This window comes from Cannabis sativa, chromosome 9 (genome assembly GCF_029168945.1).
Source record: "Cannabis sativa cultivar Pink pepper isolate KNU-18-1 chromosome 9, ASM2916894v1, whole genome shotgun sequence".
Classification (NCBI taxonomy): Eukaryota; Viridiplantae; Streptophyta; class Magnoliopsida; order Rosales; family Cannabaceae; genus Cannabis; species Cannabis sativa.
The window spans coordinates 10,313,172-10,327,823 of record NC_083609.1 but is presented as its reverse complement, the minus strand read 5'-3'; the positions used below and the strand labels follow the sequence as shown (position 1 = coordinate 10,327,823).

At 27.9% G+C, this 14,652-nt stretch overlaps 2 protein-coding genes and 1 long non-coding RNA gene across 6 annotated transcripts; 1 reads left to right on the top strand and 2 right to left on the bottom strand.

Moving 5' to 3' along the window:
* Positions 1 to 1,547: 1,547 nt before the first annotated feature.
* LOC133031079 (uncharacterized) lies at positions 1,548 to 4,293 on the bottom strand. Of its 3 annotated transcripts, XR_009684585.1 has the most exons (6): positions 3,777 to 4,293; positions 3,176 to 3,278; positions 2,848 to 2,889; positions 2,698 to 2,754; positions 2,043 to 2,095; positions 1,548 to 1,951 (listed from the first exon to the last, which is right to left on the bottom strand). XR_009684585.1 is itself a non-coding variant. In XM_061104351.1 (5 exons), exons 1-5 carry the CDS (start codon positions 3,879 to 3,881, stop codon positions 1,867 to 1,869), a joined length of 336 nt encoding a protein of 111 aa, XP_060960334.1. In that variant the 5' UTR covers positions 3,882 to 4,292; the 3' UTR covers positions 1,548 to 1,866. The 3 variants fall into 3 exon arrangements, 2 of the variants coding, with proteins under 2 accessions (XP_060960334.1, XP_060960333.1); XM_061104351.1 differs by lacking the exon at positions 3,176 to 3,278 and having other exon boundaries at positions 1,548 to 1,945; positions 3,777 to 4,292; XM_061104350.1 differs by lacking the exon at positions 3,176 to 3,278 and having other exon boundaries at positions 3,777 to 4,291.
* A 2,193-nt stretch (positions 4,294 to 6,486) lies between these two features.
* Positions 6,487 to 9,123, top strand: LOC115722982 (uncharacterized). The gene is made up of 8 exons (XM_030652374.2): positions 6,487 to 6,674; positions 6,795 to 6,860; positions 6,945 to 7,042; positions 7,141 to 7,178; positions 7,285 to 7,372; positions 7,459 to 7,668; positions 7,787 to 7,852; positions 8,771 to 9,123. The coding sequence occupies exons 1-8, from the start codon at positions 6,617 to 6,619 to the stop codon at positions 8,942 to 8,944; spliced, it is 798 nt and encodes a 265-aa protein (XP_030508234.1). The 5' UTR covers positions 6,487 to 6,616; the 3' UTR covers positions 8,945 to 9,123.
* A 2,860-nt stretch (positions 9,124 to 11,983) lies between these two features.
* LOC133031078 (uncharacterized) lies at positions 11,984 to 14,147 on the bottom strand. 2 transcript variants are annotated; one of them, XR_009684583.1, is made up of 3 exons: positions 12,509 to 14,147; positions 12,276 to 12,371; positions 11,984 to 12,152 (listed from the first exon to the last, which is right to left on the bottom strand). It is a non-coding gene; the product is annotated as an uncharacterized LOC133031078 (long non-coding RNA). The 2 variants fall into 2 exon arrangements; XR_009684584.1 differs by having other exon boundaries at positions 11,984 to 12,145.
* Positions 14,148 to 14,652: the final 505 nt, after the last annotated feature.

The following is a 14,652-nucleotide window of genomic DNA, read 5'->3' as shown; positions in this document are numbered from 1 at the left end:
TTGACAATGTTTTATTCTATTTGTTGAAGATGAAAATTTGAAAGAATACATTTATCAGTTATTTTTATTATTTTTGGTTTAATATTTATTCAAGCCTTCACTCAGCCAAATTTCTGGCTTCGTCACTGCACGTGGGTCCTTCGACCAAAACCCAACCATAAAATTGTTTTTTGACGTCTAAAATACATAAAACTAATTCCAAAATGATCAAAATGAAGAGATTAAGAGATCCATATTAATTTTTTTTTGAAATGGAGATCCATATTAATTTTAAACATTGAAAATATATGAAAATTGGACTTTAATTTTAAGGAAAAATTTCAAGTCCAAAAAAACATATTCATAAGAAAATTTTGATATTTTAATGTTTATTCAAATCACATTCATGAACGAAATCACTGTATAACATGATATGAATATGATAGAGCAAAAATGATTCAAAATAAACACAAAAAATGAAAACAAAATTAATTTTAATTTCAATATGCACACACTAATTAATCCAAAAACACATCTAATTTAATTAGAGAAGATTGAGTTATTTAATTTCAATCACTAATGATAAAATGAAATAAATGTAATATTACTTTAGTTATAGCTCAGAAATACAATACTCATATTATTATTTATAAACGATACTTCTGCCAAAAAAAAAAAAGAAATGAAATGATCATAATGTAACTAAATTTATTAATTTTATAAAATAAATAAGGGTAAATTGCGGCATAAATACCTAATGTTTCAGATTTTTTACACTAAAATACTTAATGTTTATTTTTGGAGGCAAAAATACCTAATGTTACAATTCTCTTACACCGTTACTACCACTTCCGTTAACTCATAAATATGGACACGTGGAGGGTTTAGATACTTACATTTATTTGTTATTTTATTTTAAAACTTAATATTTTTAATATCAGAATGTTCTCATAACAATTTTCACATGATATTGACACTTCAATTCGATAATCATGTTCCATATACTACACCGGTTCACTCAGCTATGGTAATTTAATATTGCATTCTCTTATTTTTTTTAAAAAAAAACAAGTAGTATTTAGTTTTTGATATTAAGAATATTAAATTTTAAAATAAATAAATCAATGTAATACATTTTGGCCCTCCACGTGTCCATATTTATGAGTTAATAACAGAAGTGGTAGTAACGGTGTAAGAGAATTATAACATTAGGTATTTTTGCCTCCAAAAATAAACATTAAGTATTTAAGTGTATAAAATCTGAAACATTAAGTATTTATACCGCAATTTACTCAATAAATAAAATAGGTAAAAAAATTGTAAGATGGAACTTCACTAACTTTATACTTTCCTATGTATCAATATACATATATATATATATACTAGTTAGAAGTTACGTGCCGAGGCACGTAAATATTAGTTTTATTTAAAATTTAATTCTTTTTTTATTTAAATTGTATCTAAAGGTATGATCATGTAATTTATTTTATTAAAGTAATATTTGTACTATTATATTTGGTTAGTAAAATATAATTAGGTATATATTAGTCATAACAAAATAATACTTACTTATAGAAAATTTGGAGGAATAATTCAAATTCATATGTAAACGAAAAAAACAGAAAAATCTATCTAGGTGGAACAGTTCAGTATTCAAAAATTATTCTACAAATCTAAAACGATGTTTTAATAAATATACTAAATGTATATGTGAAGACCTGGTTGAGGAAACCAAAAGGTGAGAAAATATTACCCTCCATCCAAATGCTCCTTAAATACCCGATCAAATGCACGACATAGCTCTAGGATAGTATATAACTGTGCCTAATCAACATAAGCAATACAATTTCACACAATTAAGATAATTATCTAAAACCCCATGATTCATCACATGGATCTCCACCCTCGGTTCTCCATCCCCTCAGCTCTGATGGAAGGTTGAGATTCCAGTAAAGATCTTGAAGAGCTGTGACTTCGGAGGGATTGGTAAATGCCAAAGTTATAAGAAAAGATCATAAGATTTCATTTTAGAACCATATTAGTTTGTGAAAAGAAGACCTTACTTCTTCTTGTCAATATTTGGAATATCACTTCTCTCTGCTTTCTCCACAATCACCTTTTATACAAGCAAGTTTTAACCAAGTTAGTTATGAAGCCAAAAGTAATGTTATAATACTTAAACATAGAGATGCGAGTAAAGTTAAAGGAAACTACAAGAGCCTAAGCAATGTTACAAAACAAAACAACTGAGACACTTCAAGTCCAAGATGTAGTAAACTTAAAGAAAAGTAGCATTGCTAAATATGATTAAGCTTAAGCAATTCTAAACAAAATCCATCAGAAAACTCCAGTATTGAAAGCAATAATTAATGGGCATATAAATTTTATGCAATTAGCCACAAAACTATCGTTAAGTAGAGAAGTATACATAATTCTCTACTTTCTACACAAGCAAGCATAAAATGGGAGAACCCAAAATTTGAGCAAAATGGTAATCAAATGCGTGAAGCAACAATACATTTTGATTTAAATCTGGTAAAATGATCATGAACTTATGCAACCTCATCATAATACCAATTTTAATCTAAGAAATAGAACAACAAAGAGTGGTAGAATTTCATAGTACATTTAATCAATGGGGAAAAAAAACAGAGACTAAAATTCCATCAAAGTAACAAGATGGTCAATCAATCATGTTGCTTAAAAGTATAATCTCACCGGAATCCTATTAGGGTATTTCTCTCTAATTCTAGCAGCCTCTGCACTGTCTCTTATCTGAAGAAGAAAACAAAAAAGAAAACACAAATTTAATTACACAAGAACATCAAGAAAACCACATACACTAAATACTATAACACAATTTCATACCAAGATCATGCTCTTGCTTGAAGTAACTCTTTGCCATTCCACCTGAAATCACTAACCCAATTTCATTAATTACCAATCCACAAAAACCTAACTACTTTACTTTTCCCAATTTCATACACACCCAACTCCAAATTTCATCAACTATCAGAGAAACAGAGTCAAATAGAGCACAATCGAAGACAAACAGAGTGAAATGAAAGTCCTCAAACAGTGCGATCATAGAAAAACGATAACTTTTTCTCAGAACAATCAATTTTGGGTAAAAGCAATGAATCTACTCGATCGAATCATAAACTAAAAACAAATTTGAAAATTAATAAAACCAAACCTTACGAAAGCGTTTTAGTGTTCGATCAGTGAGTCCAAATCTAAGTCTTGACGAGAGCTCTCACAGTTTTCTTGATGAAGATAACAATGGCGGCTTTTCTTCTCTGATTTTATTATATTCTCATTTCAAAAAAAATAATATATTCTTGGTTCTCAGAGAGAGAAGCAACAATAAAAATATGTGGATGAACAAAACAAATAAATTTACTCTTACATAAAAAAGATGGAAAGTAGAAAAAACAATTACAAAAATAATTGATGTTAAACTGTATCATATTACATGAAAACGTAGAGCAATAATAATTGCATTGGTATTTCTTCTAATGAAATCCTCATTTTTCAGAAGAATAATGAATGAAAAATGAAGCCACCCCCAAAGCAACACAGCCCTAAAACAAGACCTTAGTTCTAAATTTCACATATTCCAAGGCAAAATAGAAGAGTGGACTCAAAGCTTCATTGCATTCCTAACATGGAAACTTGAAATTCTAACATGGAGAATCAATTAAAGAAAAAAATAATAATGAAAGAAAGAAAGAGATAAGAACTGTAGACACTAATTTTATTTGAAAATTAATCCGTAAAAGAAATTCCGCACGTACCTTAGCAATTCGATTGGTGCTGCGTTGCCTCATCATGTGACTCCATCCAGCCATTAACACAATCCGCAAGATCATCCCCATGAAAATCACCGAAATCAAACCCATTTTCTCAGATTCCAAACACAACTTTCCCCCAGACCAAAACAATAACAATAAAGATAAAAATTCAACACAAAAATAATAATACAAAAAAAATTGCAATCAAACAAACGATGAAATCGAGAAAAGGAAAAAAATATGGAAGTTAGCAGTGAGAAAGAGAGTAAATTAGGGATCAGAGGAGAGAATACAATGAATCAATCAATAACTAATTGTTAGTGAATATGTGACATTAAAATTTAACAGAGTTTAGGTTGAAGAACGACGACGATGGGAAGCCATTGTATCTGTAGCAGCGTCTCTTCATAACAGAGTTGGTTTGTTTAATGTTTTGTTGCCTGCGATTAGGGTTTTTAGAATTGGAAAGTGAGTGAGAGAGGGTTGAGTGATGAGAGATTCGTTTACGGATTAATTGAAATGAGTAATTAAATAATATTAATTATTTAAACTAACAAAAATCACAAGATGATTTTTTTTAATTTAAAAAAAGATTGTTTAATTTTTTGAGTTTAATTATTGGGTTTATTTATTAACGGGAGATCAAACCTATTAACATCGTTAAATTTAACAGAATATTCTTTTATTTTTAAGGTATATTCTGTTAAACCAAGAAATGCCGTTAGATAGGCACTTTTAATATATAAAGATATATATATAAACTAGGTGATTGTTACGTGCCAAGCCACGTAGTGTTAGTTTTATTTAATATTTTAATTTTTTATTTTAATTAATAATTAAAATAGTATAATTATTTGAACGATTTGTTTTATAAAAATAAAATATGTGTCAGTATATTTAGTAAGTAAAACATAGTTGTGTTATAATAATGTATGTTATTAATAGTAAAATGTACATTAATCTTCTAATTGAAAAAAGTTCTATTATCTCATTTCATATCTAATAATAACTACACAACTATATATTTATAGACTTTCACATTCTTTGCAAATTACTAATAAGCACCAATAATATTTTCATATTCTAATATTTTTCAACCTTCTCCTCTTGGTGGTAAAATTAAAAATAAAACTAAAAATAAGCACAAACAGGTAAATACTAATTACAGCCCATTTCATCTTTTTTTTTTATTATTTTTTTAAGCCCAAGCCCAAAAATCTCTAAGCCAACACAATCAATCTTCTTTTATATTATCTTTTTTACATATTTTATCTATATTTTTCTTTTTTAAAAAATAAATTAAAAAATTATTAATATTCTCCCAAGATAGGTTTGTTAGAGAGATATGTGGCTAAGATGATTTTTTTTAATTTAAAAAGAGATTATTAATATTTAAAAGATTGTTTAATTTTTTGGGTTTAATTATTGGGTTTATTTTTTAACGGGAGATCAAACCTAATCGTTAAATTTAACAGAATATTCTTTTATTTTTAAGTATATTCTGCTAAACCAAGAATGTTAAACCAAGAAATGCCGTTAGATAGGCACTTTTAATATATAAAGATATTTTATGGAATAAACATCAACATAATTGATGTACCATTGCATGACCGTCTACTCATATAGGACGTAAATGCCAAATATAATAGTTATATAAAAAATAGGTGATTAGATAATTTTTTAAAATTTTACATTTTTAGTTTAAATAATTTTTTCTTTTTATATTTTTACAGTTTTCTATAAAAATAACATAAAAATAATAAAAAAATTATGAAAAAGTAACATGAAAATAACATCTAAAAATAACATATAGATAATAAAAAGTTGACAACAATTAACAAGAGTACAATATAAAAAAACGTATTTTTTGTAAATAAAATAAAAAAAAAAATCGTAAAAATATTTAAAATTCCATGAAACCGTATTTTTATAATTTTTTTTATTGTTTTTGTGTATCTATAAAATAATCCCTATAAAAAATGCAAAATACAATGACATAAGATCATAAAGATGTAAATAAGTGATGAAAAACTAAAATATAGCTCATTTAACAAAAAGTGTGCTCCAATAATATGCCAAAAAGTGATGTAAATTTGACATATATATATATATATTTTGTGCCAAATTTAGCACAACATTTACTATGATATAAAATTTACACCACAATATATGTACTACTTTTTCATTTATATTTATGTCATTTTTATTATTTTATTAGTATATTTCACTATAATATTAAATTATGAAACATTTATATTATTTTTTTTATTGTCTTACATATTAAAATAATAATAAAATTTATTATAAAGTTATTAATTTTTATTTTTTTTAATAAAATATTAAAGTTTACATTAAAATTTTACAATCCCTTTATTAGAGGACAAAACTAAAATTTAATGTAAATTTACCACAAAATTAATTTTTGTATCAAATATACCACAATTTTTACCACTCCTAAAATACCGATTACCGAATATCCACTTGTACAGATCAAAAAACACATTGACGAACGAGGGGTACTTCTGTCAATGAACACTACTTCCCCGAATTGAGCCTATTGGACCATGCCGCGTGGCCCACACTACTCGGATTACACAAAACGACAAAATACGTGGTTAGACTGGTGAGTCAGCGTGATATTTTTCAAAATGTGACATCTTTATCCACCACCTCTTTTTGGGCCTATAAATACCTCTCTTCTCTAAGTTCTAAAAGCCTTCGTCCCTTAACAACATTTTGCTTCTGTTAAACAAAAAAAAAAAAAACCCATTTCATCTTTGCTTTCTTCTTGGATTACAGTTTCTCTGTTGTAATTTCCCTAAATTTTCTTAATTTAAGCTAATATGGTAGTTTTCGGTAACTCAGTTCGTGAATCCAGTTCTTTTGACACTATCCTCTTCGGTAAATTAATTCTCAAAAAAATATATATATTTTTTTAAAAAAAAACAAAAACTAATCTCCTTTCATGAAATTTCGTTTGTTTATGATCAAAATAATTTATTTTTTGTTCGGAATAAACAGATTTGGATGATACTCTGTACCCTGGAAATACTGGATTATCTGGTGCTCTTAAGAGAAACATTGAAGGTAAATAATATAATAATAAATAAATATAGAAATTTAGGTGATCAATTTGCAATGCTTAATAATTATTTTCATTTTTTTTTTCAGATTTTCTTGTGGAGAAATGTGGATTCTCAGAGACTCAAGCTGCGACTCTCAGAGTTGAGCTTTTCAAAACTTATGGCAGTACTCTTGCTGGTTTAAGGGTAATAAATTCATCTTTTCCAAACTTTTTCCTTTAAAATTTATTTATTTGTCTGTCTACTTCAACCTAATAAAATTAAGCTGTACATTTTTGGTACAGGTGTTGGGATACAACGTTGATGCCGATGATTATCATAGGTATGTATATATAACTAATTAGCTTAATCTAAAAAGAAAGAAAAAACTCTTTTCTTACACAATTTGAGCTAACATTTTTGTTTTCTTCTTCCTTGGAATTTTTTAGTGTCGTACACGGAAGATTGCCGTATGATCTTATCAAAGCAGACCCTCAACTACGAAACTTGTTAAACAGTATCTCCCAGAGAAAAATCGTAAGCTAAACAGAAATATAAGAAAAAGAAACTTGAAGAAACAAGTAATTAACTTTCTAATTTGGAATTAATTTAATTTAATTCAGATTTTCACAAACTCGGATCGGATTCACGCGATGAAGGCTATGGATCGGCTTGGAATCGCTGATTGCTTTGACCAAATCATATGCTTCGAGACCATGAACCCTAACTTGTCTAAAGCGACCAGGCCAGACGAATTCCCTGTCGTTCTGAAACCTTCCATGGAAGCGCTGAAAATTGCTCTCTCTGTCGCTGAAGTCGATCCTCGGCGTACGGTATGTCGTTTTTGACTTTTTTTTTTTTTTTTAAAAAAAAAAATGAAAAATAAACAATTATAGTATGAATAATGGAGTTGAATTTATAAAACGACACGCGTTTTGTTTTATTCTGCAGCTGTTTCTCGACGACAATGTTCGAAATATCGCCGCTGGCAAAGCCGTGGGTCTTCGAACAGCTTTGGTAAATTTCTGTGTTTACTTTTTTTTTTCTCTAACAAAATGTCTATTCAATTTGCCTTTGGACACCCGACCTAATACAGTTGGTTGACGTTTTATTTAATCATATGTGTATATTTTTTTCTGGTCTAAATCATTCCACGTAATATATTATTAGAATAAATTAATTAATAATTTGGTGGGTAGGACCCACATTATTTGTTTTTATTCGTTGGGCCAAATATTAACCGGAATTTTTTTTTTAAAAAATAATAATAATAATGAGTTTTTTTTACAGATTTTTTAAATTTTTATTTATTCGTCTGTATTTTTATAAAAACAAAATTAAAATTCTTAATAAAATATTCTAAAAAATTATAGACCAATATTTTTATAAATTTTGTGTTATTTTCGGGTACTTGTAAAATATGCCAAAACATTTTCAATAAATAAATAAAAATATCCTAATACATAATTGCCTTCCGATTTAATTTTATTTTCTCAAATTTTGTATGTATGTATAGTCAAATTATTCAATAGAGAAATGCTAAAAGCACTCGTAATCATGGTATTATTCTATTATTATTGATGTAATTTAATTCATATTATAATATAGTAATACTCTATTCACTATCAATAAAAAAGTGTGAGAAAAGATGTATTTTTTAGTACACATTGAAAGAAATGGCTTTTATTTATTTTTTATTATTTTCTCAAGGGGCATTAGGAAAACTAGTTCAATTTTGTTTGTATTAAGGTTATAAAATTCGATTTACATAACATAAACGAACAATTAGGAATGTATATTAATTTGCGAAAGTTAGGAAATAGGAATGTTTGATTTTCATTAACTCGTCTAAATGTCAAAACTTTAAAATCTTTCACAATTATAAGATTAAATATATTCTATTTTTTTTAATTTAAAATATCTTTTTGATTAAAGGTTGGAAAGACCATGAAAACCAAAGAAGCCGATTATGCATTAGAGAAGGTGAATAATCTGGCACAAGTGATACCAGAAATATGGGTCAATGGAGTTGAAAAGGGCGAACCAAGGATCAGCCGCACCAACAGTGAGATCGAGTCAAGTCTTGCAATCACAGCCGTTGGAGCTTGAATTGATATGGTGTACATTTTCACTAATCACATATATTGTCCATTACACGTATGTATGTATGTTTGTGAAGAAAATGACTGTGTATATATCTTTAAGAAGGGTCAAATATGTGTCTCAAAAGTGTATCATTGTACATGTTTTGTACTAATAATAAAAATAAACTTTGTGTTCATACAAAATATATTGTATGGTAAATTATTATCATAATACTTTTTCTCCTTAACTGAGAGATTAATGGTATACTTATCACCCATAAAAGAGGTCATTGTTATAAATATTAGATATTTTTCAATTAATTACCACTCATTTTAATTACTAAAATTCTCCTACGAGATTACTCTATTGAAATAAGAGATATTGGTAGCAAAGCTACTTAAAATTTATTTTTTTAATACTTAACCACAAAATCTGAAATTTTGACAGTAAACTTTAATTTCGTTTTACTCATTACCCTTCTTTTGTGACTTTTTAGTCTTTTAGCCTGTACAACATTATTTTGATTGTCAATGATATTGATCATTGTTTGCAAAAAAAAAAAAAAAAGTTAAGTGACACAATAGACTGCCCACGTGTACACGTGACATATTTTTTGTAGTCCACGCAACATTAATTATTGAAATTAGAGGAAGAAGATACAGGGTTTCGAAGCAAGAAGGAAAAGGATAACTGCTACAGAGCATTAACCCAACTCGAGCACTTTGAAACTATCGAGAGTTTAACTTTATGATAGATTTAAACAAACATTTAGTTTAGGAAAAATGAAGCTTTATTATATATCTTATTAAATTTATGATAACACTATTAAATTACATCCTCATAACTTAAATTAAGAGAATATAAATTTGTCACGTGTACACAAGTGTACACGTGGGCAGTTCACTGTGTCACTTAACTGAAATTTTTTAACGGAAGGGTAATGAGCAAAACGGAACCTCGGTTCAGTAGGCTTACTGCCAAAGTTTTAGTTTTTGTGTTTAAGTGTTAAAAAGATAAAGTTTAGGTAGTTTTGCAGCCAATATCCTTTGAAATAAATAGAGAAAATTCTCTTCATCATTTTATCTTCTTTCTTTTTCTATTTCTTTCTATATATTATATTATTTTATAATATATTATCGGCAATGAGTCTCTGCCCAAGATAAATATTATTTGTTAAATTTTTTGAATTATTTCGAAGTCATGATATATTAATTAAATAAATATTTATATATGTACTCATATGTTTGAAATAATTTCAAGAATTATTTTTCTTTTTTCTTTGTTATTTATATATTATATATGTGTGTATGAGCTTGTTTGGTACGCCGTATTAGGTCACATTGTATTGTATTGTATTAAATTGAGTTATATGTCATATTTTTATATAATATACTATGTTCAATTTTAATTTATACTAAAATATTATATATTTATATGTCTATAAAAGTTAATACCACATATAATTTTACTACATATACTATACAATATTATAATTTTACCTTGTAATTATATAAAAAAAATATATTTCTATTATTATTTTTCCTTAAAAAAAATAGAAAAAGTATAAGATATTTCTAAAAAATAAAAGTATTAGGGTTAAATTAAAATTTGAATATAATTATATATATATTTTTTTTTTTATAAATAGCACTTAAATTAAATATTTTATAATAAAAATAATATTGTTTATATTAAGATTTAGGCTAATTAGTAATTTTCCCCCTGAACTTTGACATGTACTAAATTGTACCCCCTGAACTTTTTTGGCCGTTAAAAATTCCCCCCGAACTATTGAGATTGTTAAATTTAAGGACTTTTGTCTAATTTTAGTAAAAAAATTCTAATATGGATGAAAGTTCAAGGGGCACAATTTAGTACATATCAAAGTTTGAGGGGCATGATTTGGTAGATATCAAAGTCTGCGGAGCATGGTTTAGTACATAAACAATCACTGAAACAGTAAAATTGAATGAAATTAGACAAAAGTCCTTAAATTTAACAATCTCAATAGTTCAGGGGGGATTTTTAACAGCCAAAAAAGTTTAGGGGGCACGATTTAGTACATGTCAAAGTTCGGGAGGGAAAATTACTAGTTAGCCTAGGATTTATGTTTATAAATAAGAGTTGAACATTTTCATATGCACTTACATATTAAATTATTTATATTTAATATTGAATAATTTATATATAAATACCACAAAGTTCCTTATCATGCATGAGGTTATGACTTCTATTGTACGGAGTTGCTAGTACGGTTCATTGATGCCCGTTATTCGGTACAAGCAATCTCGATTCAGATTGCTGATGTAGTATGACATCTAAGTGAATGTGTTGTATATCATATAGATTATATCTAACAAGAACCGATATATAATTAAGTTATCTTTATCAAAGATGTACTTTAGGGCTGCACAGAGGTTGGGTTGGGCAGATTGAGGCTATTTTATCAATCCAACCCAACTAGATCAGCCTATAGAAATTCAACTCATTCATATTGTTTTTAGGGATAATTGCGGCAAAAGTCCCCGAAAACTTGAGGTTGATGCCGATTAGTCCTCAACCTCAAAAATTGGCGGTGAAAATACCTAAGGTCCCAATTTTCGTTTGTCCGTTGATCCTTTTTCTAACGGATCCGTTAAACCCAAATAAAGTGCCACGTGTCAATTTTTTATTGGTCCAAATAATAATTTTAATTAAAAAAATTTAAAATAAAATAAAAAACTAAAAAATATATTTTAAATTATAAATTTATTTTATTTTATTTTATTTTTTCTTTTCTTTTTTTATTATTCATCTTCTTCAACCACAAATACATATAATATATATATATAACATATCAATCGATTATTCAGAAAATAATAATAAAATATAATTAAACAAAACATTTGCAACTATTTCTTAATTTAAGATATAACAGTTTCATATATAGCTGTCTCAAAACCAAAGCTTATGGTCCATTGCTAAGACAAACAAACACAAAATGCAATTTCAGATGACAAATTGAACATAATGCTTGTATAAACTTAAAATTCTGAACCTAAGAAACCAAAGAAAGAATGGCAGAAGACTTGGCATATTTCTCCATCTTTTTGTTTGGATCCACCCCAAAAACTTGGACACCTTTATCTCCACCATAGTACCTAAGATTTGGATCCGTCCCAATCCCAATCTCTACCACTCTTTAAGCCTTTCCTCTCAAATTAGCAAACAGCTCAGACTTGTAACCTGCAATCTTACCAATATGTATATATCATCAACCAAAACAATCAATCCTGGAAAAATTTCATTCTTGTCCCAAAATTGAGGGTTGGAGAAAATTCAAACATTATACTATTCAAAGAAATTAGGAACTCACCTCAGCTTCATAAGATTTCATGCTCGTATCCAGAACTGAAGCATAGAATTCTTCATACCAATCTGGTCTCGGAGGGTGAATTTTTCTCAACGTATCCTACATATGTAAAAATGCAGAACTGACACAAATACAAAAACTTGCAAAATTGGTATAACCCATCCCTTTTAACAATATATAACCCATCCCTTTCCACAATATATATAACTGATAAAAAAAAAAGAAAGTCGGGTTACCTAATTTGGGGGTGGTTCAGTGCGACGGGGACTCCGAGATGGCACCACTACCACCATCCGCCGGAGGCGAAACTCCAGGGGTGGCGGGGCGAGGGTTGGTGGTGCAAACAGATCTGAAAATGGAGAGAGGGTTGGTGGTCCGGGAGTGAGATCCTTTGGTCTTCGATTTCTCTGGGTTTTGGTCTTCGAAGAAGAGAAGAACTGTGGTGATAGACGATTGGGCATAGGTCTGACTGGGAATGGCAGAGTGCGAAATCGACGTTTCAAGGGGTGCTACGTCTAGTGGTGGTGCTCGTTTGGGCGTTACGATGCCGAAGATGCCCACAATCTGGCTTGGAGATCTGATGATCTTAGAGAATGTAGAGGGAAGAAGAGGCGGAATAAGATGACGTCTGTAGGGTTAGTTTTTGGTGGCGGGTTGGAGAAGATGAATAAAAAAAAAAGAAAATATAAAATAAAATAAATTTATAATTTTAAAATATATTTTTTAGTTTTTTATTTATTTTTAAAATTTTTTAATTAAAATTATTATTTAGATCAATAAAAAATTGACACGTGGCACTTTATTTGGGTTAACGGATCCGTTAGAAAAAGGACCAACGGACAAACAAAAATTGAGACCTTAGGTATTTTCACCGCCAATTTTTGAGGTTGAGGACTAATCGGCATCAACCTCAAGTTTTTGGGGACTTTTGCCGCAATTATCCCTTCTTTTTATTATACAATCCAACCTTAACCCTTATTTTACATAAAAAAAAATAGATGTTAATATTATCAAATACATACCTAACATATGAAAAATATAAATTTCAAACATAAGTATAATCAACCAAAAGTTACAGCATTATAGTCATCCAAATTCCAAATTTAAATATAAGTCTTGAAAATCATTTAAAGTTGTCCATAGTGATTATAAACTTAAAATAAAATTGAAAATTTTCATAAAATAAATTATTCAACAATATTCATAGTCTTCTCTTTTGGTGGGAATCTCTTGACCATATATTTATTATCTACAATTCAAAAAGAATATCAGTAGCAATATAAGAAAAAAACAGTAGCAATATATAGCCAAAATTTTTTGTAGCAATATATTTTTTGACATAGCCAAAATAAAAAATGAGTTGCAATAAATAACCAAAAAAATCAATAGCAACAACTTCTTTTTTGACATAAATATAAAAAATCAGTAGCAAATTTAGATAAAATTTTCATTCATCACACGCAAAATCAAGACAACAAAAGGTTATAAAAAATACTACGACATAAAAGAGTTGGACACTAATGGTGCCTAGTATTTTCTAGAGATGTCGTCTTGTGATTAGTTAGCGATATCTCTTAAAAATTATTATATTAAATTTTATGAAATTCAATATTTAATTATACTAATAATAATATTACACTTAGACTAGTCCTTTTTTAGCATTTGTAGATGGTCTAAGATATCAACTATTTATATTAGGGAAAATTTATGTGATTCCTTTTGTACTCTCCAAAAGTTTGTAGTGAAGTTTCGGAATAATATTGTAAATTATTTTTTCTAACTAAAAAAACAAATGAATACATGTATCTTGTAATTTTATAATGGTTATATATTGCGTACAAATTGGCATGTATATATGTGTTGGGTATGTCCCCAAACAGGGTATAAAGATAGACCCAACTTGCAAGTCTTAATTAATTATTAGAAAAAAAAAAGGTTAAATTAAGTGTAAAGTAGATAAGTTATAATAAATATGATATGATTAAACATTGTGTACCTTTTTTTTTTGATGAATAAAACATTGTGTACCTGTAAAAGGATATCTATCTATCGTAAGATAAGTCCTATATTTTAATGAATATCTTTCCAGCTTTATCGAGAACACGTAATTGCCAATGCATCAAATACATAACTAGATAAACAGATAGGGTTGGTTGGCTCATGTGCATTTAGCAAATTTTCTTGGCCATTCTTGATTAGAATTTACTTAATTAATATTAAATTGTCTACACTATATAGTGTATATGCATCTTTTAGTCCATGTTTATAAAATTGAACTCTAATAATAACATATAATATTGTTTAAATTCGGCAGGTACTATAAGTTGTGTTAAATTTAACACAAAATATAACATAAATCAAATTTTATATAACAATAAAT